Source organism: Lytechinus variegatus, chromosome 16 (genome assembly GCF_018143015.1).
Source record: "Lytechinus variegatus isolate NC3 chromosome 16, Lvar_3.0, whole genome shotgun sequence".
NCBI lineage: Eukaryota > Metazoa > Echinodermata > Echinoidea > Temnopleuroida > Toxopneustidae > Lytechinus > Lytechinus variegatus.
In genome coordinates, this window is record NC_054755.1 from 17,882,155 (window position 1) to 17,908,439 (window position 26,285).

Below are 26,285 nucleotides of genomic sequence, written 5' to 3' on the forward strand. Positions count from 1 at the left end.
TGAAAATATCTCACCCAAATCACCAAGAGAACTTAGGCAGGATAATTTTCCAGTATATTAGGTCGCAGTGCAAGCATTTCATTACGTTCTCTTTTTGTTTCCCAAGAAAAACAACACATGTCACGTTAGCTTTCATGTTTGAGCCTACAGTTAGTATAACAATGGCTGACATTGTGAAGCTGCGATGATCTAATTGTAAAACTTTGTTTCATTGAGTCATTCTCTTTCTTTCGAGGTATGCTTGATGTATACCTCAACCATTTTAGGAGGTAAATTATTATCCAGCAGTTTTGGTCATCGATCAATTTCATTTCCTTAAAAATATGGCCTATATTTGCTCTGACACTGCAGTGAATACTGTCTGTACGTGCGCCCACTAATGTATCATTTTAGCCAGTATCTTTGTATTTTTTTTTATTGGAACATCATTCTCAAGCTCATAGAGCTTAAGATGCTCCAATCATATATATATAAGCATCTTGGTTTTCCACGTATTGGCAATAATAAGACATCAGGAATGCGAAACAAATTCACGAGTAATGCAGTTTTTGCAATGCCAACAATAAGGTTCTTTATTCACTCTCCAAATTTTCGGTAGACCTCTACCTTCTTCAGGGAAGATTCGTGAATTGTGACAAGTTTGAATGACAGTTTTTTTTTATTAAAGCGTGCGCGATCTCAGCGGGACTAGGGTAACTGCTGCTAGGTGCGCACAATGCTGTTATGAATGTATATTGCGCGCTTTTGGGTAAAAGTCCACAGGTCTGACTGTACAATCATCTATTTATACTTCCTAGACAATTATGAATGATTTGAGAGCCAAATAAGCTGAAGTATGATATCTCCACTGTTATACCCTTTTTACACAGGCTAAAATTTCCTTAACCCTGTACTATAGGTGGGGCTAAATGGCAATTTAGCCCCACCTATAGTACGGGGTTAAGCTTAGTCCACTTTCTTTTTACACAGCATTTTTGTAAAGTGGGCTAACCCCACCTATAGTACGGGATTATTTGGCCCTGCAAAAAAGCAGGGTTAAGATCGCATGTGTAAAACGAAAGTGGGCTAAGCTTAACCCCGTACTATAGGTGGGGCTAAATGGCAATTTGGCCCCACCTATAGTACGGGGTTAAGGAAATTGTAGCGTGTGTAAAAAGTGTACGAGTGAAGTACTTGTACTACGAATAATCGACAAAAACCACTAGTCCGGGGTTAGCGAGTTTCGTGTGTGAAAAGCAAGCATTTCTTATCCGGGGTTAGCAATAACAATTTGGCATGTGTGAAAAGGAAAAAAATAGTACGGGGTTAAGGATAGTACGGGGTTAGCGATAGTCCGGGGTTAAGAAAATCCTGTGTAAAAAGGGCATTAGTGATTCATGTAACAATTGAGTTTCAGTTACACCTGCTATCAGAATACGGGCCCTAATGTTTATTCTGTTTTCTTGGTTCTTAGGGTTTGCCTGGATTCGAAGGAAGGCCTGGCATCCCGGGTCTGTTCACACCGTCACCCAGAGGGGATCCTGGTGAAGACGGTCTACCTGGCCAAGATGGTAGACGTGTAAGTATATGAACACTCCTTAATATGTAAATAGCTTAAAGGACATTCTCCTTAAGATGGTACAGTTATGTCCTTCATCACATTCAGATCAAACCAGGGAAGAAAGTACACAGGGGTGCTCAGGACGATTAAGCCCCTGAAATGTTCCAAAGAGCCCTGGAACTTCCCCACTCACTGCAATGTTAAAGCTTATCCGATAAAGCAGATTTAGGCAGTAAGTAGTGAAAATTAGCAAAAAATTCTTCTTTTTTTTGCCTCTATCAAACCCTCACAGACTGGTTTGGTTTATATCTTAATCTGTTCATTAACTCATGTGTAAAGGACAAGTCCACCCAAACAAAAAGTTGATTTGAATAAAATGAGAAAAATCTAACAAGCATAGCACTGAAAATTTCATCAAAATCGGATGTAAAATAAGAAAGTTTTGACATTTTAAAGTTTTGCTTAATTCAAAAAACATTTATATGCACATCCTGGTCAGTATGCAAATGAGGAGACTGATGACGTCATAAACTCACTATTTCTTTTGTATTTTATTATATGAAAAATGAAATATTCTGATTTTCCTCTTATTATCAAGTGAAACAACGATTAATTCTTCCCTGAACATGTGGAATTAGCATTGATTAATACTACAGGTAAATGGTTCAGTCAAGTTGGTCCTTATTGTCAAATCTGTAAAAACTGAAACATTCATTGTATAATTCAAACAATAAAAAACAAAAGAAATAGTGAGTGATGGACATCATCGACCAACTCATCTGCATGTCACTTTCTTATTCTACATCCAATTTGGATGAAATTTTCAGCGTTCTGCTAGTTTGATTTTTATCTATTTATTCAAATCAGCATTTTTCTGGGGTGGACTTGACCTTTAAGTGTTTGGTGGTGGCTTAAAGTTACTCTCAACTTACGAACTGCTTTATTAAACGGCCCCTGATTTTTGTTTCGCCTGCATAGCAGAGCGAGACTATAGGCGCCACTTTTCCGACGGCGGCGGCGTCAACCTAATCAACTTAAGGTTAAGTTTTTGAAATGACATCATAACTTAAAAAGTATATGGACCTAGTTCATGAAACTTGGATATAAGGTTAATCAAGTAATGCTGAACATCCTGCTTGGGTTGCAGGTGACATGACCAAGGTCAAAGGTCATTTAAGGTCATAGAACTTTGGCCAAGTTGGGGGTATTTGTTGAATTACCATCATAACATTGGAAATTTATGGATCTAGTTCATGAAACTTGGACATTAGGTTAATCAAGTACCACTGAATATCCTGTGCGAGTTTCAGGTCACATGACCATGGTCAATGGTCATTTAAGGTCAATGAACTTTGGCCGTGTTGGGGGTATTTGTTAAATTACCATCCTAACTCTGAAAGTTTATGGATCTAGTTCATAAAACTTGGGATATAAAAGTAATCAAGTATCACTGAACATCCCCTGTGAGTTTCAGGTCACAAAACCAAGGTCAAAGGTCAGTTAAGGTCAATAAACTTAGGCCATGTTGGGGTAATTGTTGAATTGCCATCATAACTTTGAAAGTTTATGGATAGAGTGAATGAAATGTGGACATGGGTGTAGTTGACAAGTCTTAAGTCACCGTTCAAATGTCATTTATGGTCAGTGAACGTCATAGGAATGGTGTTTTGTGAATGATTATTTTATAGTAGTTTTCAAAGTTAGCACTGCTGCTATATTAAATCGCGTAATGCTGGCGAGACTGCCAGAGGCGTTCCACTTGTTAAAGCAATTTCCTGCTAGACAGGATAGATTTATGTAAAAGATATAAGTAGCTTCTTAGTCACATTATCTATGAAGTTCATGGTTGCTTAACAGCTCTAGCATAATAACAGGCAGAATAACAAAACAAATCTGTGTGAGACAATGTTTGAATCTATAGCATGGTGTTGCGATAAGAGGTGTTGCTTTATTTGCCCAGTGATAGTTAACCCGGAAATAGATGTCAGGAATACTTCTATACTGTTATATCTCCCAACCAGGGCCCCCGTTTCATAAAAGTTACTCTTATAGGAACTGCCATGGTAACAATGCTCATTAAATTAAACTCAATGCATATCATTCAAAAGATCATTAAATTCTCTTTAAAATGATACCATGCTTGTTATGATCATGCCATCACAAAAAGAACAGGATTCAATAGTGTTGGATGAGGTCTGAATCGAAAAGCTGCAAAACGAGCAGAAATAGTCTTGAAGGGTCTATACAGAACACGATTTGTTTGTATGTGTCAGTAGAGATGAAAATCCATTCAAATCAAGCCCCTGCTTCTTCATTTGTTATGTTTTGTTGTGGTTTATGTAGTGATGGTTCTGTGAGATAACATGGTTTGAGTCGTGGTTTGAAATACCCATGTATGTTTGGTTGTTTGTTATGTGTTTGCTTGTGTTTGATTCCATGTTAATGTTGATGTTTTTAAAGGTGCATGAAAACAAAAGAAACCACTGAGAAACTTACTCATCACCACAGAAAAACAAGCACAGTGACTTTCAATATTGTATCATTTTGCAACTTTTGAATTTTGACCTTGCCCCACATTTCAAGGCACTGCACCTCTATGTAAAGCATAATCATATCACATAGGGTATCATTTTAAAGAAAATTATATTATCTATTAATTGGTATCAATCACACATTAATATTCATTGAAACAGAGGAGGAATTATCGATCAAAGTCAGATTTCCAAACTTTTTTTGAGGAGTTTATAAAGAATTTACAATGAAACAAAACAAACTTTGAAAGTGAATGCAAAATTGAAAAACATTAAAAGACCAATGCTTTTTTATTGCTGCTATTTCAATATTGTGGGGGGCAAATCCCTTTCACTTCGTCTTTTTTTCATTGCATCATGAAGTATATGATAATCATTTGATTTCTTCTCTTTAATCACAGGGTCCTGATGGTCGTCGAGGAAACCCGGGACCTAAAGGAGAGATGGGGGAAAAGGGACGACAGGTAGGTTAATGTATATGAGAGCTTCTGGGCGCCATTTTGAAACCAGTTACAATTCGTAATTCCGAAGGTTCGTAATTCCGAAACATGTAAATTGCTTATACCTTGATGTTTGTTAATCCGAAAACGTAAAAAGGTTTGTTAATCCGAACATTTGTGGCATTATTCCGAAGGTTTGATAATCTGAAAATGATATAAGGTTTGTTGTTCCGAAGGTTCATTTATCAGAAAACGAAACGAGGTTTGTTGTTCCGAAGGTTCGTTGGTCCGAAAGCGAAATAAGGTTCGTTAATCATTTTGTTTTCGGACTAACAAACCCTCGGAATTACGAACCTCATTTCGTTTTCGGATTAACGAACCTTCGGAATTTCATGTACGTACCTCATTTCGTTTTCCGACTAACGAACCTTCAGATTTAGGAACATTCGGAAATACAAACCTTCGCAATAACAAACCTTTGGAATATCCGAACCTTCGCAAAAACAAAGCTTTGGAATTACAAATATATGCGTTGAAACCTGCCAACCTTTATAAAAAAAAAAGAGTTTTATACCCCATTTAGAGATCTACCAAAAAGCAGATTGACCCAGGAGGTTACCTCAGGTAAAATGTAAAAGAGTGGGTGATGTCAGCAGGTCCCTCATTAGCATAATGACTAGGATGATTGAATAATTGTTCTGTAAGGCTAAGCAAAACTTTAGATATTTATGACTTTGTTTTACATCCAATTACATGAAAAATTCAGCATTATGTTAGTTCAATTTTTCTTTGTTATCCAAGACATCTTTTTAGGGGGGATGGCCTTCCCCATTTTAAAGGGATAATTTAAGGAAACCAAAACCCAAAAAGAGAAGCAATCTTATTGGAAAGAGAAAAATGAAAGGAACAATTATAAAAAATGTCATCAAAATCGCTTATGAAATAAGCAAGTTATGGACGTTTAAAAAGTCGCCTTGTACTTTCTATGGGGATCCTTAAATTGGCAAACATGCTTCAAAATGGCTGATTTTGTAGACAACTTGATCTCCTTTTGTTTTGTACACAAATCTTCAGATTTTCCTCTTTATTTTACATACTTCATATCATCTCCTCCTGACCTTGACATATGTGGTGTGAATTATATTTTCCCATGACATATGTTGTGCTCAGAAGGAGGCAAGATGTAATATGAAAGATATTGAGGAAAATCTGAAAAATTGTGTACAAAGCAAATGGAGAGTTTTTCACAAAATCAGCCATTTTGAAGCTCATTTGCCAATTTTAGGATCCCCATAGAAAGTACAACAAGAGTTTTCAAACTTCTATAACTTGTTTTTTCTATAACCGATTTTGATCAAACAAGTTGTAGATTGCCCCTCTCATTTTATTCTTTCTGATAGGATTGCTTCTCTTCTTGGGTTTTGGTTTCCTTTAAGCCTGGAATTTTACCAGGTCTCATGATTGTTATTCCAAAATGATTAACACCTTGCATCATGAAGTTATCTTTCAAGCTAAATATCTGGTTGCTCGGTCCAAACCAGTTCCACTCACTGTATTCTTTCTACCAGACATACTGGTGCTGATCACGCTTGCAGGCCTGCTCCTCTAGCGTCGCTCGTAATTGTTTTTTTTCCCATATTATAAAGCTACCCGTAAGAATTCAAATTGCACAAGCTTTGGAAAATATGGCAATATTTCATGGCCTTTTGCACGATTATTCTTGTCCATGTATAGAACCCAACCCAAGCACACTCCGAAAATATGCTTTCTTCCTTCATTGACTTCTCGGCTAAATGCCACTTCAAGTAAATGGCACCAGAAATAAGGTATAGAGAAGACTTATCATGTGGATGGAGTCACCCTTATTAAACTGGGGGGTCAAATTGACCCCCCCTCGACAAATTTCATCACTACGCCGTCGTGCAAAGTTTTTTGATCGTGCCGCTCACTTACTTTTTACTTTCAAGTCTTGCGCATCTTTTGAGACCAAAATTGTAACACCCGGGGTTCTGAAATTACGCAACATTTTGTAAGTGCATATCAGACCCGATATTGCTCAAAAACTTGATTCCTTGTAGAAAGTCAATACAAATTGTCTTTTTTAACCAAAAATCATAGATGTATGAGTATTTTTACTTTTGTTGGTTTAAATTGATTTATCTTATGCTATTTATGATTGCAGAAGGGTCCCCGACAAAGTTTGTTGGAAAAAACAATAAAAAACAAAGGTTTGGAAAAACAAAGAATAAAAAAGAATTTAAAAAACAATGAAATACATAAGAAATTAATTATATTTTGTGCAATTTTTTTGTAGATATTTGTTTGAAATGTAATAATTGATACTCCAACCAAAAATTAGCATTCTACTAGTTATATAAATTGAGTTCAAGGCAAAAACATTAAAAAAAACCCCAAAATTTGGGGCAAATTTCATACACTTATTTAATATAAAGAATTAATTTTTAAAAAATTTTACCATACAGTCTTGTATTTTACATCCGGCTCTACGTGCGTGCAAATTTTCGTGGCGATCGCGCGATCAGTGGCCGAGATCTGAGGGGGGGGGATCACCCCAGTATATACTGGTCTGAAATAGCCCAGTTAAGATAGGGTTAAAGGTATGGTCCAGGCTGAAAATATTTATATCTAAATAGAGTAAAATTCACAGAGCAAGATGCTGAAAATTTCATCAAATTCAGATCACAAATAATGAAGGTATTGAATTTTATAATTTATCAATATTTTGTGAAAACAGTTATATGCAGATCGTCAAGAATATTCATAAGGTGGGCTGATGATGTCACGTCCCCACTTTCCTTTTTGTTCTGTTATCACACGAAATCATAAATGTTTCATATTTTCATACATAAATGAAGTGTCTCTATTACCATGAAATAAGTTGTGGCAATAAAAAACTAATGCTTTTAATCAGTCCATTGGCTTTAGTTCTTGGTAGAAACTTTTTTGATAAATCTGATTTTATATGATAAAATACAAAAGAACAAGTGGGGATAAGACATCATCAGCCCACCTAATGAATATTCATAAAGACGTGTTTCACTGGAATAATGCAAACTTTTAGAATTCAATAACCTCGTGATTTGTTATCCACTTTCAATCGAATTTTCAGCATTTTGCTTTGTGAATTTTACTCTATTTATTGAGATATAAATATTTCCAGCCTGGACCGTCCCTATAATGATAATGCTGAAGTATAATTATGTCTCTTTTTTTTCAGGGTATGATTGGAGAATCAGGACAAAAGGGGGAACCTGCCATCTACACAGATGAGGCAAAGGGAGAGAAGGTATGTATAATGGTTGGCTTATTTTCAAAATGATAATGATAGTAGTAATAATAAGAACAATAATAATAATAATGATGATGATGATTTGATAATGATAGCAATAATGATAATGATAATGATTGAAGTGCAGGATTGAAATGAATCCAATGACCGGGGAAATAATATGCTGTAACATGCTTTGAGCCATTCTGGGAAAAGCACATAAAAACTGGCTATTATTATTATAATAATAATGTTAATAATTATAATAATAATAATAATAGTAATGATGATAATGATAATAATGATAATTAATAATGATAATAATAATAATGATAATTATTATAATGATGATGATGATGATGATGATAATGATAATAATGATTATAATAATGAAAATAATAATGTTAATGAAATCTAAGCTGAAAAAAATAATTGCACTTAAGATCACTAACTCAGGTAAGCATAAGTTGGGCAGCATATTATTATTGCTTGGAAAGAGCAATAGTTGACTGGGATGCCCTTCTCATTTTGTCAAATTTCATTTGAACTCTTTGTGGGGCAAAGGTTATCTAGGGGTCAAAGGTCAAATGATACATGTATGAGGTTATGTCCATTCTTTTTAAAAAAAAGTGTTTGGGCAATTTATTCTCATTTCTTTATTTCTACATCAGTTTTTATCACACTTGTTTCGAATGATCATTTGGTAGTACCACATGCATGTTGCTCGATCAGGATGATGGGGTCAAAGGTCATCTAACGGTCAGAAGATCAGACTCCATATCTTATTGATCGCGAAATTCAGGCGAGACTCTCGGTTAGTACACCACCTTGTCTAGATTGTTGCCACAATTGCCATTAATGTTCGACTTTCTTTCTCTAGGGTGATCAAGGAGAGCTGGGTCCTCCAGGTCCAAGATACTTTGAAACAAATCCTCCAGGCGATTCGGTCAAAGGACAAAAAGGAGAGAAAGGATATAAGGTAAAGACAATGTCAGTGTTGAATTTACTTTTTTTACTACTGAAATCTGCAACGGTTGGCTCTGTACTGGACAACATGGCTACAATAGGTGTATGTCGCTGGTTAAACCTTGAATTCTGCAATTCCCTGGAGGCACTGTATGGAATAAGTTACTAATAGGTAGTGGGTTGATCTCCTGTTTACTAGGTACCGAAATCTGCAATGGTTGGCTCTGTACTGGGCCCCATGGCTCCAATAGCTGTATGTCGCAGGTTAAAGAGCGCTGCTATTGACAAATCATGGGAAAATTGAATCATTACGAAATTTGCAAAAGGCCAATTGACCTGCATAATATCCTATAATCCGTCCGTCATGAGCGCCGTCGGACTAATGTGATAAAAGTATGGACAGCAAGAATTTGACTGAACTCACAGTTTACTTCTAGTTGGTTAGTCTACTATTTCTATCCTATAGACATGCTGGCGTCTCTTACATAACACCCCGGCATGCAGCTGAGTGAAAGACTAGAATTCCTCTGTTCTGAGATTAGCCTTAATTTCCCCTGTGATTTGTCACTGAAAGGTCGCTGTAAACCTAAAATTCTGCAATTCCCTGCAGGTGCTATAGGGAATAAGTTTCCAATAGATAGTGGGTTGATCTCCTGTTTACTAGGTAAAGACAACTTCAGTGTTGAATCTAAATTTGTTGACCTCTGAAATCTCCAATGATTGGCTCTGTACTGGACAACATGGTTCCAATAGGTGTATTGTCGCAGGTTAAACCTTGAATTCTTTAATTCCCTGTAGGTGCTGTATGGAATAAGTTTCCAATAGGTAGTGGGTTCATCTCCTGTTTACTAGAAATTTATGATCCCCGTACACAGCTATAAGCCCTCAATTTTTTATACAAGACAGATCTACAGATAAATCCTGATGATTAATGATGTTCTTGTAATTTACTGTAAAAGTGGAAAATTTCGCGGTGTGGACGTTTCCATGGATTTCACGGCAAGATCTGCTAGCGCAAAGTTATTAGCATCTATTTTGATGCAAGTTTTGAACCGCAGTTCAATTGAGTGTATCATTTTGGCAAAGAGACTGCATAGTATGACCTATAGAGGGTGACATTTAGGCAAGCAAGCTTGAGTTCCAAAATCATATGCATCGCGAGAATGTGTTCCAAAGCAATGCGATCATTTTTTCAACAGTCGCAGATTGGTATTTAAATCATGATTTTCGTTGAAATATGAATTGCTTTTGCTGTTTGATTGGTGAGTGTTTAGATCTGTATAGTTTTTAAGATGACGTTGGGTCGATCACCCAGGTTTGTTGATTGATCCCGTGCACTTTGAATAGCCACAATCCCCCCAGTCCTTACCCGGTGCTCGGCGGTCAACTAGGCCAGCAGCGCCTCTGTTATGCCTACCCCGATGTCCGCCCTGCAAAGAAAAGTTGTGTTAAATGTCACAAAAGCTCATGATTGGAACAATGCTGAATCAAGCCGCTTTAGAACTAGAATTATGATCAGAAAATAAAATTTTGTTGCTTATTAACCCTAACAGGACGGGGGGCTGATTCAGCCAACCCCCCTCAACATTTTTCGCGATAAATCCATCACTCGAAATGTTTTGACCGCGTTGCTCTATGACTTTTTACTTTCAAGTCTCGCGCAACTTTTGAGACCAAAATTGTGATTCCCAGGTATGCAGTTCCGAATTAAGCAACATTTCGTAAGTGCATGCAGACCCAAAATTAGTCAAAAACATGAATTTTTGTACAAATCCAATGCAAATAGTGATTTCAGCCAAAATTCATAAAATGTACCATCATATTGCCTTTTACTACTAAAATCAATTAAATTTACCTTGTTTATGGCCAAAATAAAGTCCCCGACAATTTCCTTTGAGAAGACAATAAAAAACAAAAAGTTTAAAAACAAAGAAATACATAAAAAATTTAGAAAACAATACAATACATAAAATAAATGTGATGTTGAAATTTTTGTGAAATAAATTTGATTAGATGCCTATCTAGAGTATGTGGAACAAAAATTAGCATTTTAGGGGCATTATTTTATTAATTAGAGCAAACTTATGATTTTATGCATAATTTGGCATAATTAATAATGAGCAATGAGATTTTTTGCAGAATTTGATATTATACTTTTGTAGATAATGCCATGGGTAATGTGTGTGCCAATTTCCGTCGGGATCGCGCCATCGAAGGCCGAGATCATAAGGGGGGCTGAATCAACCCCCCCCCCCCGAAACTGCTGACAGCCTCAGAAGTCATATAGCAGGGGTTCTCAAACTACGACCCACGGAGCTTCTCAATCTGGCCTGCGAGACTATGCTGGGGTTTTTCTTAATCACTTTTAAGTCACAATATGAAACATAGCTCAGTGTGATTACATTGTGTATCCATGTAGACATAACCATAATAAAAGTAATGGCAGTCAAACTAATTTGACTTTTAAACAAAGTTTAGTGGAGTCTCTTCTGTCTGTTTGATCTACTTTCTTATTAGATGATACCAGCGCTCTTCTCACCATGTTTGGATTTTCATACAGGTGCGAAAGTGCATTTTCCACAATGAACATTTTAAAGAGCTAACTCATACCAAAGTACCTTGACAGGGGCCGCCGAAAGGTTTTCAAAGTGGGGGGCTGGCCATGCAAAAAAATCACAATCATACGGTCGTTTTTACGTTTTTGTACACGGTTTTGGAAAAACCAGCTTTCGCGGCCCCTGCTTGACCAATTAACATTTGCACAAGTGCCTTCGTCTGGCAATTTCATATTTTATGCCAAGGTTCAAGCAACTTGATGCTGACAGACTGTCACTTTTCCCATATTGAAAGTGACATACTTGTTAGAGTCTACAAGAGACATGCTCTATTATTCATTCTACTTGGACTACAAAAAATATTGATTATTCAAGACTTTATCTGTCTCCCCAATACCAGGTATGTATATAGGTACAATCTAGATTCCTTTTAACAAAGTAATACAATTTTGTTATCATTTAATATTGACTCTCGCTGTATTTTGAAATCTTTTATAATTTTGCCTGCGTTCTATATGAAATTATAAATTATTGGATTAAATGCTCCCAAAATAAGGGCCAGATTGCACAAGAGAGCATCTAGGACCCCGACCGCAATGGTCTTTGCACTTCGCGCACATTTTTCTTTCTAAGTATTCACTTCACCCTGGCCCTTTCAGGTTTACTTGAAGTCTCATCTGGCCCTTTAAAGAAAAAGTTTTAAAAAACCCCTGTCATATAGCATAGTTTTGTCATGCAGTCTCTTCATGACTGCAATATGCAGGCGAGACAACGCTTGGTGTTTGCCTTGTTTTTTTAATGAATTGAAACCATGTCCACATTCAAGACCAAACCTTTGTAAGTGTTTTTATCTATTTTGTCAATTCCAATGACAGGGAGAGCCTGGACGCCAAGGCAATTTTGGAATGAGGGGTGAAACGGGAATGGTGGTGAGTATCTTTGATGATCTTTGGCTTATATTCTTAACTTTAATTTATGTACCGTATTCTTAAGTCAGGTTCAACTTTAATGGACCATGGTCTGACTCTGGGCTAAAATTATGGGAAGACAAAAGTGTCAAAAAGTTTTATGTTTCTTATGTTTACTGTGCTCTTTCCTGATTCCTCAATGGTGAAGACAATCATTCTACATGTATACTTCCTAGACAATTATGAATGATTTGAGAGCCAAATGAGCTGAAATATGATATATCTACTGTAAGTGATTTATGTAGCAATTGGCTAGCCATACTTAGACCACAACTTTAAACCTGAGTTTAAAGGATAGGTCCACCCCAACAAAAACGTATTTGAATAAAAAGAGAAAAAATCAACAAGCATAACACTGAAAATTTCATCAAATTCGGATGTAAAATAAGAAAGTTATGGCATTTTAAAGTTTCGCTTCATTTCACAAAACAGTAATATGCACATCTTGGTCGGTTTGCAAATGAGGAACTGATGACATCACTCTGTATTTCTTTTGTATTTTATTATATGAAATATGAAATATTTTTGTTTTCTCGTCATTGTCATGTGAAATGAAGTTTCATTCCTCCCTGAACACATGGAATTCCATTATTTTAACATTTTGTGCTTCAGGCAAGGAGGTCCTAATCGTCAAATTCTAAAAAATTGAAATATTGTATAATTCAAACATTAAAAAACAAAAGAAATAGTGAGTGACATCTTCGACTCTCTCATTTGGATGTAACTGGCCTTCAGAATAACGACTTCAGAATACGGGCCTATGTGTCTAAACTATTGAAAGCCAATGGTTGATTTCAAGTTAGGTGTTGACCTTTTGGTGTTGGTGTTAGGTCAATTTTTACACGATTATAACACCAAACATGAAATGAAGTTGGTCCCGAAAAGTCACTCACTAGTTGTTGAGATATCAATAATGTGATCTGGATCAGTTTTGCAAACTCTGAATAAGTTTTGGAGCAAGGAGAAGCAATCCAAATTTCAACACCAACACCAATGCCAACACCGGACTTGAAATCACCCAATGTCATATGTCAAGAAAGGCTTCAGAGGTAAAAGATTTCCTATCAAAAAGAGAAGAAGCAGAATACCAATTAAGACATCCAGTTTTCGGGAGCAATTCATGGATATGCAATATTATGATTATAAATTTGTTACAGATTTCATTACATTTTACAGCATGTCCGTGTTAAGTGCTTCCAACAAAAAAACGAAATTTGAGATTTATTGATGATTTATCATGCCTTAATTGCAAATATAATAAACAAATGACCTGTCATTGTAAAGTTTAGAATCTTCTCTTTCATTTGGAATAAGTTAAATTATTCCTCATTCATGCATGAGTGAGCAAAAAGCGGTCAAGAAATACATGTAAAAATGATCTGTTTATTTGAAATAAGGTTTGAATTTCAATAATTCATATAATGAAGAGGTTTCACAGTATAGCCTTCAGACTTACTCGACAATCCATTTTGTTGACGATCAGCCATGCATAAAGTCTTTTAATTGTGAGATAGCTTGGGTCTGTAACCCGTGAACTTGTTTGTTTCATGAAAGTACGGAAATACAAGCATTGTTTTGAAGAAAGATAACTTTGTTACTTCTCGACCTTTTTCTGCGATTTAGCTATCAAATTAAAGAGCAGATATTGAACTTTGTAGGCATGTGATTTTATTTCTGAAATTTTGATATCCTCGCCGAATGACTTTTTACTATCTTTTCTTCAAATTATTTTTACTCACTCATGCGTTAATGAGAAATCTTGAATGTTATACCAGCTTACAAAAGAGGTTCTAAGCTTTACAATGGTAGGGCATTTGTCTATTGATTTTGTGATTTAGTTATGATAAATCATCGCTGAATCTCGGTTTCATTTCTTGTGGAACGCATTTACATATAGAATGTTGGTGTCTAATTGATGAAAGTAAATCATCTGATAAGATTGTAGATTTGCCCAGCAAACACAATATGGCGTTCTTCTTTCCCCCATTAGCTACGTAAATGAAAATTTGTTTTGTATTCATCTGCAGGGTAATATTGGATTTCCCGGCGAATTTGGAGAAGGAGGAATACGTGGCATTGGTGGAGACAGGGTGAGTTCAATAATCATGATCGTGCCTACAAAGAGTTACGATTGATCCGATCAACCTCAAGTATATGGAAATCCATCAATGTCAAATTTTTCTTAATAGGAAATTTGCGCAATGTCTTTTAAAAACAAAGAGAAGCATACTGAACTGTCAAGTAAGCAGTGAGTGTATTGAATATACATCATTTCTAGAAAATATTTTGAACAAATTTTTTTACGTTGACGTTGCTGGCTTTCTATAGTTGCGATTAATCGGATTAATCTCAACTCTTTGTGTAAGGAGGGGACCTGATTTCAGGTTTTTCATGAAGTAATCCAGACTATATTTTGACTATATTTGGACGTAAATTGTAACTTCACACGCTTGCACCATGCATTAGGTGTTTAATACTCTTTCTTGCACGTGGTGTTGATTAGTATACAAATAGCGAATAGGCATGAGTGCGATGGTGCGAGATTTTGCATGAGGTGAAAGAAAGATGCTCTATTCAACGAGGCGTTAGCCAAGTTGAATAGAGTGTTTCTTTCACCGAATGCGAAATCTTGCACCATTGCATGAATAAGAATATTCGCTATTTGTGTTGTACAACGCCTCAGACTTTAGCGAAAATATCAGGGAAAAGGGAGTTCTTTCTTGCAGTATCTATGAAAAGGGAGCAAGAAAATTGAAAGCAAAAAGCAAATCCCACAAGCGCACATGACCTCGGGCAGCACTGCGCATGTAGCCAGCAAGCTATCCGCATATTTAACCTTCATTTACTGAGCGCAATGAATTGAATCGTATTGTGACGTCACCTCCCAAAGCCGTGCAACGGTACATTTTAGACGGTACATTTTGGATGGTACGTCTTGCATGCAACGGTACGAATGTTTGACATTCAGCCTCCCATTTGCTTGCGTACAACACGCTAAGTAGGCGTTGTACCAAATTGGGAATACGGTCATAGTGGCATGATGAATCGGGGCAGAGGCGCAATAGGAAAATTGCACTTATTGTGGAAGACGTGTGGTTATTGTGGTCCCTAGTCACGGAGCTGGGACATTGTGACCCATTTTGTGTTGAGTTAATCAATTAGAAAGCCTAATTCAGGTAATATCATCTGACTGATGACCTATCTTTACAGGGATCTCCTGGTTTCCCCGGTAACCCTGGTATTCAAGGTGACAGGGGAATGAAAGGAGCAGACGGACCTCAAGGAAATCAAGGATACGAAGGCTATCCGGTAAGAAAGTTTCCCTGACATTATGGTGGTCATAGGTGATTGTGAGAATGGAGATAATGATGGTGATGATGATGATGATGGATGATGATGATGGTGATGATGGTGATGATGGTAATGATGATGATGGTGATGATGATGGTGATGATGGTGATGATGGTGATGATGGTGATGATGGTAATGATGGTAATGATGATGATGGTGATGATGGTAATGATGATTTTTGGCGATGATGATGATGATGGTGATGATGATGATGATGGTGATGATGATGATGATGGATAATGATGATGATGATAATGGAGATGATGATGATGATGATGGAGATGATGATGATGATAATGGAGATGATGATGATGATGATAATGGAGATGATGATGATAGTGATGATGATGATAATGGAGATGATGGTGATGGTGGTGGAAGCATTGTTTGAGATTGTGATGATTATGATGATGACGATGGCTGCAGAAGAAGTTGTGTTTGTGATTTTGATGTTGATGATTATGATGATAATCCTGATGATGAAAGTAGTCTGAAGAAGTGTTTGTTGTATTTTGGGTGGTGGTTGTGTCTTTGTCAATCAAATGCTTATGATCATGGTGAGTGTGATGGTGATTGAGACAGCCATAGTTGGTAATACATGAAACCTGGGGCCCGTTGCATAAAAGTTTTTACCTGAGAAAACTCTGGTAAAATCTGAAAACTAAGGTTAGTCTGATTTCTGCCATTGAATTTAACACAGGGCAAAAACTCCGGTAAAAAACAACCAGAGTTTTCTCAGGTAAAAAAGTTTTATGCAACAGGCCCCTGATGATTGAGAGGATGTAACATCCAACATTTATAATTTTTCTTGTGAAACAGGGCCCCATAGGAGACTATGGAGAGGATGGTGATCCCGGTCCCATGCCTGAAGTGCCTGACATTGTAAGTATTATCGTTTCATCACCAATGGTTTAAGAGCAATGGGAAGTGAAAATAATAATAATAATAATGAAGCAATATTGACTGGCCTTGGGGCGATGCAACATATATCGTCTGAGTCATATACAAGGGCGATATCAATTTAGTGAGGGCCATATTTGTCCTTTCGCCCCCAGGCCAGTCAATATTGTTATTATTAACCAAATTAGATATCTAGACCAAATGTCGTGAAAATTTAGATATTTTAGAGTTTAAGAATGGGAATCTATTTGTCATGTTGAGCAGACTGGGCTTCTGAACTTTACCATCATAATTAAGATTTCATCGGTTTGTAAATGTGTTTTTCTTTTCTTTTTTTTAACAAGTGCACACCTAGTTACCAATAATGCATATAGCATTTCCATTTATTTGAAAGCAAGATAAAAGAGCATTATAGATTAAATGCGTTGCTCATGGGCATATAGGTGCCGCGGCCGGGGATCGAACCCCCGAAATAGATGTGCTAGCTGGATCAAAATGTATTCAAGTTTTTTGCTAAGAAGTGAAATATTTGAATACATGTAAGTTCAACAACCGGAATAAGTAGTGTAAGATCAGAATGAAATGATGGATAGTATATGTATTTTTGGAATGAAGGTACTGTTTATTTATTTTGTTCCAGTGTGATTCCTTTAAAGGGGAAGTTCACCCTGAAGAAAACTTTGTAGCAAAAATAGCAGAAAAATAGTAAAAGATATTGGTGAAGGTTTGAGGAAAATCCGTTAAAGAGTAAGAAAGTTATTAGAGTTCAAAGTTTTGGATTTGTGACGTCATAAATGAGCAGCTGCCCCATGTGTTATGTAATATAGAATGCATGAATTTCAAATTTTGCATGGTTCCTGATGACTTAATTTTGTTTTCTATTCATGGTCGGGTGTGAAATGATTTGTCTATTGATAGACAAAAGGTACAGTGAAAACCATTTTCAATTTTCTGAGAAAATGACATTTCATTGATTTTTTACCATTCGCTATGTAGGAATGCTGCTCGCATATGACGTCACAAATCAAATGATTGAAATTCTAATAACTTTTTAATTATTTGATGAATTTTCTCAAACCTTCAGCAATGTTTTTTATGATTTTTTTCTACTATTTTTACAATAAAGTTTTTGTCAGGGTAAACTTTCCCTTTAAGTTAACTGGAATTAAGGTGTTTTGTTACAGTGCATTTGGTTATAAAGCTATTCACCTGCACGCAACTATTTTGCATTATACATTTATTGTGTATTCTGTATAATGTATTGAGTATTCATCAGTGAGTGATCAGGATAGACCAAGAGGTTGTTTTAGTAGAACGATTTATTCTGATCTTTATTAGCCGATAGCTGTTGGTCCTCCGGGGGATCCAGGACCACCTGGTAACCCAGGACCTCGGGGCTTTCAAGGGCTAGATGGGAACTTTGGAGATCAGGGGCAGCCTGGTTACCCTGGACCTATGGGAGTTCCAGGGCCACGAGGCCAAGAAGGAATTCCAGGAGATGGACGAGACGGGGAAAAAGGAGAACAAGGAGTACCAGGTAAGTTGGTTTGATTTAGAACAGTTCCATGGACCTGGACTAATGGATGGGCTAGGGCCATTAGGTCTCCAATGATCCCAGGAAATTGTAGAAATAGGGAGCAGGGAGAAAAAAAGAGTAACAATTTTATTTTATTAAGATGTAGTTACGTGAGCCAGGACTAATGGGTGGGCCAGTGCCATTAGGTCTCCGAGATGGTAGAATAGGCAGCAGGGAGAACAAGGAGAACCAGATAATTTCATTGCATTAAGAACAGATACATGGGCCTAGACTAATTGGCGGTCTAGGGCCATTAGGTCTCCAATAATTTTGGAAGATTGAGGAAAGACCAGGGAAGCAGATTAGTCCAACAAGAAGAAGAATACACTACAGTGAAAATTTGTCTCAGATTTTACTAATTTCAATAACGCCGCCTCTTCCTTCAAATCTTAATTAAAGACTTATCTTTTCCAGCTATTGTGTGAAAAATATGAGACATATTGTGGAGCTGGGGCCTTTGAATTCTTTTTACAGATAGATGATGCTATCCAAATTCTGTTCGTCGTTATCTTCATCCTGTTTTCTTTCTTATTTGTGCTGTGTCTTCATAGGTATCCCAGGTTTCCAGGGTGACGTCGGTGACCAGGGACCAGATGGGAACCGAGGAGAGCCTGGCGAGAAGGGCCAAATGGGAGAGTCTATCCCTGGACCACCTGGTATGGATGGGTCAAGAGGACGGCCTGGTCTGAGGGGTGTCAAAGGAGCCCGGGGACCACCCGGAAGGGAAGGTAAGTGCCTTGATTCTTCACAATACTCCCCCCCCCCTCTGTCGCATACGTGGGCTGTAGAATACAGAATTCGTTTACGTTATAGATTGGTTTTGATTTCATATATTGTACCTTTTCTTTGATATATTGAGTTAAAATATGTTATATTTTGGTCTATTTTTTATTCATTTCATCATTTATTTTTATATTCATATAAAACACATTATTACAATATCGATTTAATGTATGCAATTATATACATATTCACACAAGTGAAATACAGAAGTTACAAAATGCCAGACAGTCTTTCAATTAAAAAAAAACATTTTATTACATACGAAATTATCTAGTAGAAGATGACAAAAAAGGAAACTAAATAAGGCCTTGCAGCCCTGTAAAGTTAGTTCCCTTGTATATGCTGTTGAGACATCATCCCTGTGCCCCCTTGATCTACCACAAGACAACAGAAAAATGGTATATTATGGGCTCATAATTTGGCATGCCCTGCCCTAATCCCACCTTATGATGGAAACTATATCTTTGCATTTTGCTGCACTCGCCCCAGGTGAGGTTAATGGGTAAAGGTAGGAAGTAATTCCTTAAAAAGCTGTGTGTGCTATAAACGCCCATCTTAGCTGGGTAATATAGGAGCGCCTTGAGCACCTAACAAGGTGGATATGTGCGCAATATAAATACCCTATGTTATTTATTATCATTTTTTTCATTATAAAATGATTTAGCTTGATTTAAATTGTAATTGAATTTGATGATCTTAAATTTTCAGGACCCGCTGGACCAGCGAGGGCTGGTAATCTGAGTTTTCAAGGAATTCCAGGAGATCCAGGAAATCCTGGATTGAAGGGGTACAAAGGTCTTATAGGACCCCCAGGAAGGGACGGCCGTCCAGGAGGGCAGGGTGAGTAAGAAAAAGAGATTAATGATATGTTACCAGCCATCAGTTGTTTAAATGAACCAAACATTTTCAGGGGGCTAGATACGGTATATTGGGCAAAATTTATTAAAATTTGGGGAAAGCAAATTTTGTCATTTTTATCACAAATTTTGTGATAGATTTTGACATCCATATATGTATGTAATATTTTTCAGAAAATAATATCGTATTTTACTCTTCTCTTTTTCCTTTTCTCTTTTTTTTATATGCCCGTCCTAGACGGGACGTATTATGGTATCACGACCGGTGTCCGTCTGTCCGTCTGTCTGTCTGTCCGTCAACTTTTCCTTGTAAACGCGATAACTTCATTTTAACTTAAACCTAGGCTCATATAATTTGGTTTGTATGATACCAGCATGGATTCCAGGAAGCCTACTGATTTTGGGGTCAAAAGGCAAAGGTTTAGGTCACATATTTTCATCTTTTATCTTTTATTTATCTTTGAACTTTCAACTTTATTGAAAGAACACCTTTTGGCCCCGTGGGGGCAAATAAAGGCTTAGACATATTACATGTACATGTATATTAAGGTTTGACACATTTACAATTATTATACAGGAAATAAAATAAATACAGGTGCCATTACTTCGTGGGCAGTGATTTACAAATGTATCAGCTGGCAGAAGGGAAAGTTTGCAGAAATTCTATTACTGAGATGAAAGCATTTTCCTGAATGGGTACAGAATAAAAAAGTTTAATATCTGGGATGCTATTCTGAAAACGTTCTTATCTTTGTTATCTTTTTCTTATCCCATTGATATATGAAGGCACTATAATCATCGCAAATCGGTATTCTGAAAATCTTTTTAATGCGTTTGTATCTCTGTAAGGACTGCCCTTTTTTTATCCTGGGTCAGACTGGCAATATAACTATTTTTCCCGTGTAGCTTTGCCCCTCGTGGAAAATAGCAATTGCAAGTCCAACCTTGGATAAATCCCACTATACTTTCTCAAAGCCTGATATATTTTTATGTTATACCAGTGGCTGTCAATTTTGAGCAAGAAAGAACGAGGCCATCATGACTTGTAATAACCCTGTAGCTATTGTAAATATTATCCTAAATATCATGAGAGATAAGAAAGATACAAGGTAAGAATGTTCTCAGAATACCATTTATCCACATTCTGTTCTTATCTTTTAGTGCGCGTTGGTAATGTATGCGTGAGTTATAAATTTACCTGCTCAGCATTGGCTGTAAAGCAAGAAAGATAAGGTAAGAACGTTTTCACAATAACCAATTTGAGATCTTGACGTAGATAAGAATGTTTTCTGAATACCACCCTTGGATGCCTTTTGTAATGGTCTAAAATAATTTTTTATTTTTCATCCTTTCTTTATAGGTCAGCTTGGAGGTATTTGCCCCTTCTGTCCCCCAGGGGTCAAAGGTTATCAGGGAGACCAGGGCTTTCCTGGAGATCCTGGTCCTCCAGGGCGGGACGGGGCTCCAGGTGTGGAAGGACTCAAAGGATATGCCGGTGAAGTTGGTTTCCCAGGCTTGGATGGAATCAACGGAAACCCTGTGAGTATATACAGTTTCATAAAACTTGTTATAATAACAAATCGTAACAACAGTTAAAAGCTACTAAAATCCTTGAATCTAATTGGCTGATAGTAATTGTGTTTGAGAAATTGTGCATTTGTTATTACTTGTTTTTTCGTTATATAGTGCCAATTCTGTGTTCTTTGGCAAGCATTATAAACTTCACAATCCACATTCTTCGATTATGTGTTCGCAATATGTAATAAAAAACAATTGTAAATGGTGAATAGATTCAAAATCTTTACTTTCTTTACGATGTAAAACATTGTTTGCCTTCATCAATTTAATGTAACATGTTGATGTTATGTTAATAGATAGTTTCTTTCAACCTTTGTGCAAAATGGAAAGAACCTTTAAAAATTGAAAAAAGAAATCATGCAAAAACACCATTAAAATTACCAAAATAATCTCCAAATCATATCATACTGTTTTGAAATGAATTTAAAATGTTTATTTTAGTAGTAAATAATTCTCATTTGAATGAAAATGATGTGAAACTATAATATTTCCATCCAAAAGATATAAGATTTACACTTGCAAAGTCTCGATCTAACACCAATGTGAGTATGTGGAGACATATAATGGTTTGGTCTTTGGGTCGTTCTACTGACATTTACATCCTGTCGTTAAAAAATACGAATGAATATGATTACCTGTCAATAGTTTTCTATTTTGTGACAGTTCATTAATGAAATAAGTTGCCCAAATAAAAACGCTTTTCAAAAACATTACTTGAAATCAACTTTTTTTCATGCGAGCAGCTATCTTGGAATCTGACATCTTACCATTCAACGTCAAACTTTCCTTCAAGAACTGGAGCGTTCTTTTTCTGTTTGGCTTATAATATCAAAGAATTGAAACGTTTACAAAACAAAAATTTGTTAATTTTTGTGCTTGTGTTAAGGGTCATTCTAATGGTCAGTTTTAAATGTTTTGATTTTAGTAACTAACATAATTTTCTGTTGTTGCACAGGGTCCATTTGGTCCGAGTGGATTTGATGGAATTCCAGGACCTAAGGGTGAAAAAGGCAGAAGAGGAGTTAACACCAGAGGTATATTACCTATATATGTAAATTTATATATATTTGTAAAAGAGACAAAGAGGTAATGCATTGCAGTTCCAACAAAGCTTATTTCCAAGTCCAAATTTTCGACGCAAACCTCACGTCTTCATCAACTCACAGTGACAAGATATTGAAATAATAGATGCATTCATGATTATTGTAGTCATTTAAACGTTCAGGTTAAAAAAGCGTCATCATCATAATAATAAGCATACCTAAGGCACAGGCTGTAAACGTTATTGCGTAAGTGAGGACATTGTTATATCATAATCACGTAATAGTGATGCAACCACAATCATGAATATGCATGAAAAGAATAAGATAATCGATAAAGGCCTATTATGAAACTAATGCACGATAAAAGGAGGTGACAATGAACTCTGCAGAGCTGCCAAGTAGTACGGATTTTCAGTATTTAGTACTGAAAAATGAGAAGAATACTGATGGTTTTATGCAAAATACTGATTTCTCAAGTTTCATTGTTATGTGTTGTCCTATGGTATTTCTTTGCAAATACTGATTTCCTCGCCAAAATACTGATTTTCAGCTTTAAAAATACTGAAATATTCTTGTTCAGGTTGGCAGCTCTGCCTCTGTTTATATGTGTGTAATTGGGAAGAAAAAGTGCAAAAGAGTGAATGTTTGCCTAAGATGGTACCTGATTGCTTATGCTGCTTATTCTTAAAGTGAATTGAAATAAAGAAATTATAAAAATGATGAACATGGATTGTATGAAATAACTGTACTTATTTTTGATATTGTCAGGCTGTCGAGCCATGCAGGTGTGTTTGTGAAGCTAAATCTTACAATGAATAGATATATATATATATATATATATATGAAAAGTCAGTGAGATTACCGTCCTTTTGTTTGAAATTGTCAGGTCGTCAAGGAGATAAAGGAGTTCGAGGACCAAAAGGAGCGACCGGAATACCTGGAGTTATGGGAGATCAGATCCGAACAGTGCCTTTGGGCGTTAATCTGACTGTGAGTCTCTGTCCATTGCTAAGAATGATAATGATGTTCTAAACTTTCTGAAATCCTGAAATCTAAGTTGAAAAACAATCGCACTCTAGACCGCCGACACAGAAAAGCACATGTAGGACAGTGTATTATTATTTGCTTAGAAAAATACTGGACATATGACTTGAATCTCATGCCTTTTTATCTAATGTCCCAGCAATTACACAATTTGTTCAAGAATCGTTTGGAATATATTTTTTCATTTATGCCACCAGACACTTGGGTGGTCATGTTATTGGATTCTCAAGGGTGTGAAAGTTCAGATTTTTAGCTGATTTCACCCTTTTTTTTCAGGTTATTTTGGGCTTTCCACTGTACAAAAAGTATGGGAGCTCTCTCTATTACAGACTTTTTCAACACTCTTCAGTTTTTTTGTAAGATCTTTTTATTTGTGAACACACACCCTTGGATTCTGTACAAAACCCACTTTGAAAAATCATGACACCAACTGGCATTTCAATGTTTCCTTGTCTTTGGTATACCAGGGGCAACCAGGCGATCAAGGTCCACAAGGTCCAAGAGGCAGAGACGGTCTTCCAGGACAGTTAGGGTACCAAGGAGATCCTGGCTTTCAAACAACTGGTCCAAAAGGTGACAGGGGCAGACCAGGAGATCCTGGACCACCTGGTGAAGATGGACCAAAGGGGTACCCAGGACCTAATGGTGAGGACGGACCCCTAGCTTTTGCTTAAAATTTAGTGATTGATTATATGGCAGAATTTCATGGGTGATTGCATTGGACATTGTGGGTTTTCATCTTAGATACAACCATATGATATTGTGTAACTATTCTGTGTAACTAGGCCATGTGCCCTGTGTCAAGAAAAACACAAAATTACAAAGTCTCATATTAAAGAATGTTTGTAGCCTTGGTATGTATTAACTAATATTGATTGTATTCGACTATTGTTCTAACATTCCAATCTTATTAGTGTGCCGAAGTGGCATTTATATTAGTCATGTATTTTATTGTTTGATTCTTTGTGATGATTTGAATTTGATTGTTGACTGGATTAAGTCCCTCCTGTCAATAGTGTTGAATTTTCCTTCTTAGTGAAGGCATTTCAAACACATACCTTTTAGATCATTTGATCATATATCAGAGGGGGATTTATTCCCATATTTCTACCAGTTCATGAAATAAGGGATAAATTGTTTGCTTTAGCAGAAGTTAAAGGGGAAAGGGGAAGTTTACCTGTACTGAAAATTTATTGTATAAATAGCAGAAAAAATATTGTTTAAATATTGTCGAGGTTTTAGAAATATCCTTCAAAGACTTTTTAAAAAGTTATTGAAATTTTAATTATTTGACTTGTGACATCATATGTTAGCGGCTTTCCTACATATCGCATGGTAAAAAAAATCAGTGAAATGTCATTTTCTCAGAAAATTGAAAGTGGTCTATACTGAACCTTCAGTATATCAATAGAAAAATAATTTCACTCCCGTTCCTATAAAATGAGAACAAAATAAGTCATCACGAACCATTAAATAAATTGTGAAATTTATGCATTTTATATTACATAACATATGGGGCTGCTGCTCATTTATGACGTCACAAATCAAACAATTAAATTCTAATAACAGTTCTTAATCTTTGATGGATTTTCCTCAAACCTTCACCAATATTTTCTTAATACATGCTTTAGTTGTGGCAGCAGTGGGATGTATTTTTCATCTAAAAGCGTAATTATGTTTCATCTGCTCATTTCAATGAATAGCAATTCCCCCACTTGAGCCTGATGGATTCCAACCAGGACGGTATGGAGACCCTGGACCTCGTGGACCAGACGGCCCTCCAGGCCGGCAAGGTTTTGATGGAGAGCCAGGACCACCCGGACTTCCAGGATTTGAGGGCTTCCCGGGTAACAGTGGAGATCCTGGTCCAGTAGGACGTTCAACATTTGGCCCTAAAGGTACGCATGAACTGTGTGTGGTCTCTCATTGACTGTGTAATATGAATACATAGTCTTAAAATAAACGTTTTCAGATATCTACTAATACTACAGAGAATAAATTGACCTATAATTGTATTTGTACAGAGAAACTAAAATGTCTGGAGAGGAAAAGTAATTGTTTTGCTACTTGATGACATAATTATTGCGGTATAAATGTATTGAGTAGTTGATTAGCATGTTATCATTCAAATGGGTCTATATTACTTGACTACACTAGCATTATGGGTCAGGAAACTGGCCAGGTATGAGTAGTTGAGGACTCGAGATGGTGCTATTGGTTTGTGTCTGCTTTAAGTTTGCTCATATCCATTGGTCATCCCTGCTAAAAAAAGTCATATAATCGCACATTTACATTTATTCATCTACTATCGGGACTATTTCTGGTATTTCTTCCTCTTCCTCCTCTTCCTACATGTACTTCCATTTTCTTTATCTTCTTCTAGAAGGACCATATCTTTAAATGACGCACCCTCTCTACCATAATCAACCAAACTTATTTGTATGTAGGTGTAATTGCTGAAAGGATCCAACAATACAATAACTCATTTCAATACATCACCATATTATGTTCTTTGTCTTGCTTTACTAGTTCATGCTCCTTCGATAATATTTACAACTGAAAAATCCCAAACAGACAATCCTATCCTGGGCTGAATAATATAAGGCATGAAGTTTAATTAGTTCGGGCATTAAACATTCTTTAACCTTCTGAACCATTTGAAGTTTACACCAGCAGGGCAGAAGACTGCAATTTGCCAGCGTGCTGCTTACAATGAAAAATAAACCTCATTCCCCAACACTTAATAACAAACATATCAACACCTTTCGCAGAAGAGAAACTATATCAAGACCTCTTTCACACTAGAATATTAAACCTCATTTTCTACATTAATTCCATTTCACCATCTGTCACCACCAATGGCG

The 26,285-nt window shown here is 36.4% G+C and overlaps 1 protein-coding gene across 1 annotated transcript in view; it reads left to right on the top strand.

The window, feature by feature from the left end:
- LOC121429798 (collagen alpha-5(IV) chain-like) overlaps window positions 1-26,285 on the top strand; it is a 94,049-nt gene that overhangs the window by 46,150 nt on the left and 21,614 nt on the right. Inside the window, exons 7-22 of the mRNA XM_041627031.1 lie at window positions 1,454-1,558; window positions 4,473-4,535; window positions 7,750-7,818; window positions 8,681-8,779; window positions 12,197-12,250; window positions 14,317-14,379; window positions 15,500-15,598; window positions 16,460-16,522; window positions 17,879-18,077; window positions 18,668-18,844; window positions 19,608-19,739; window positions 21,117-21,295; window positions 22,290-22,368; window positions 23,264-23,367; window positions 23,889-24,066; window positions 25,125-25,319. Of these exons, the coding sequence (XP_041482965.1) occupies window positions 1,454-1,558; window positions 4,473-4,535; window positions 7,750-7,818; window positions 8,681-8,779; window positions 12,197-12,250; window positions 14,317-14,379; window positions 15,500-15,598; window positions 16,460-16,522; window positions 17,879-18,077; window positions 18,668-18,844; window positions 19,608-19,739; window positions 21,117-21,295; window positions 22,290-22,368; window positions 23,264-23,367; window positions 23,889-24,066; window positions 25,125-25,319 (1,858 nt within the window). The remainder of the gene's footprint in view (window positions 1-1,453; window positions 1,559-4,472; window positions 4,536-7,749; window positions 7,819-8,680; window positions 8,780-12,196; window positions 12,251-14,316; window positions 14,380-15,499; window positions 15,599-16,459; window positions 16,523-17,878; window positions 18,078-18,667; window positions 18,845-19,607; window positions 19,740-21,116; window positions 21,296-22,289; window positions 22,369-23,263; window positions 23,368-23,888; window positions 24,067-25,124; window positions 25,320-26,285) is intronic.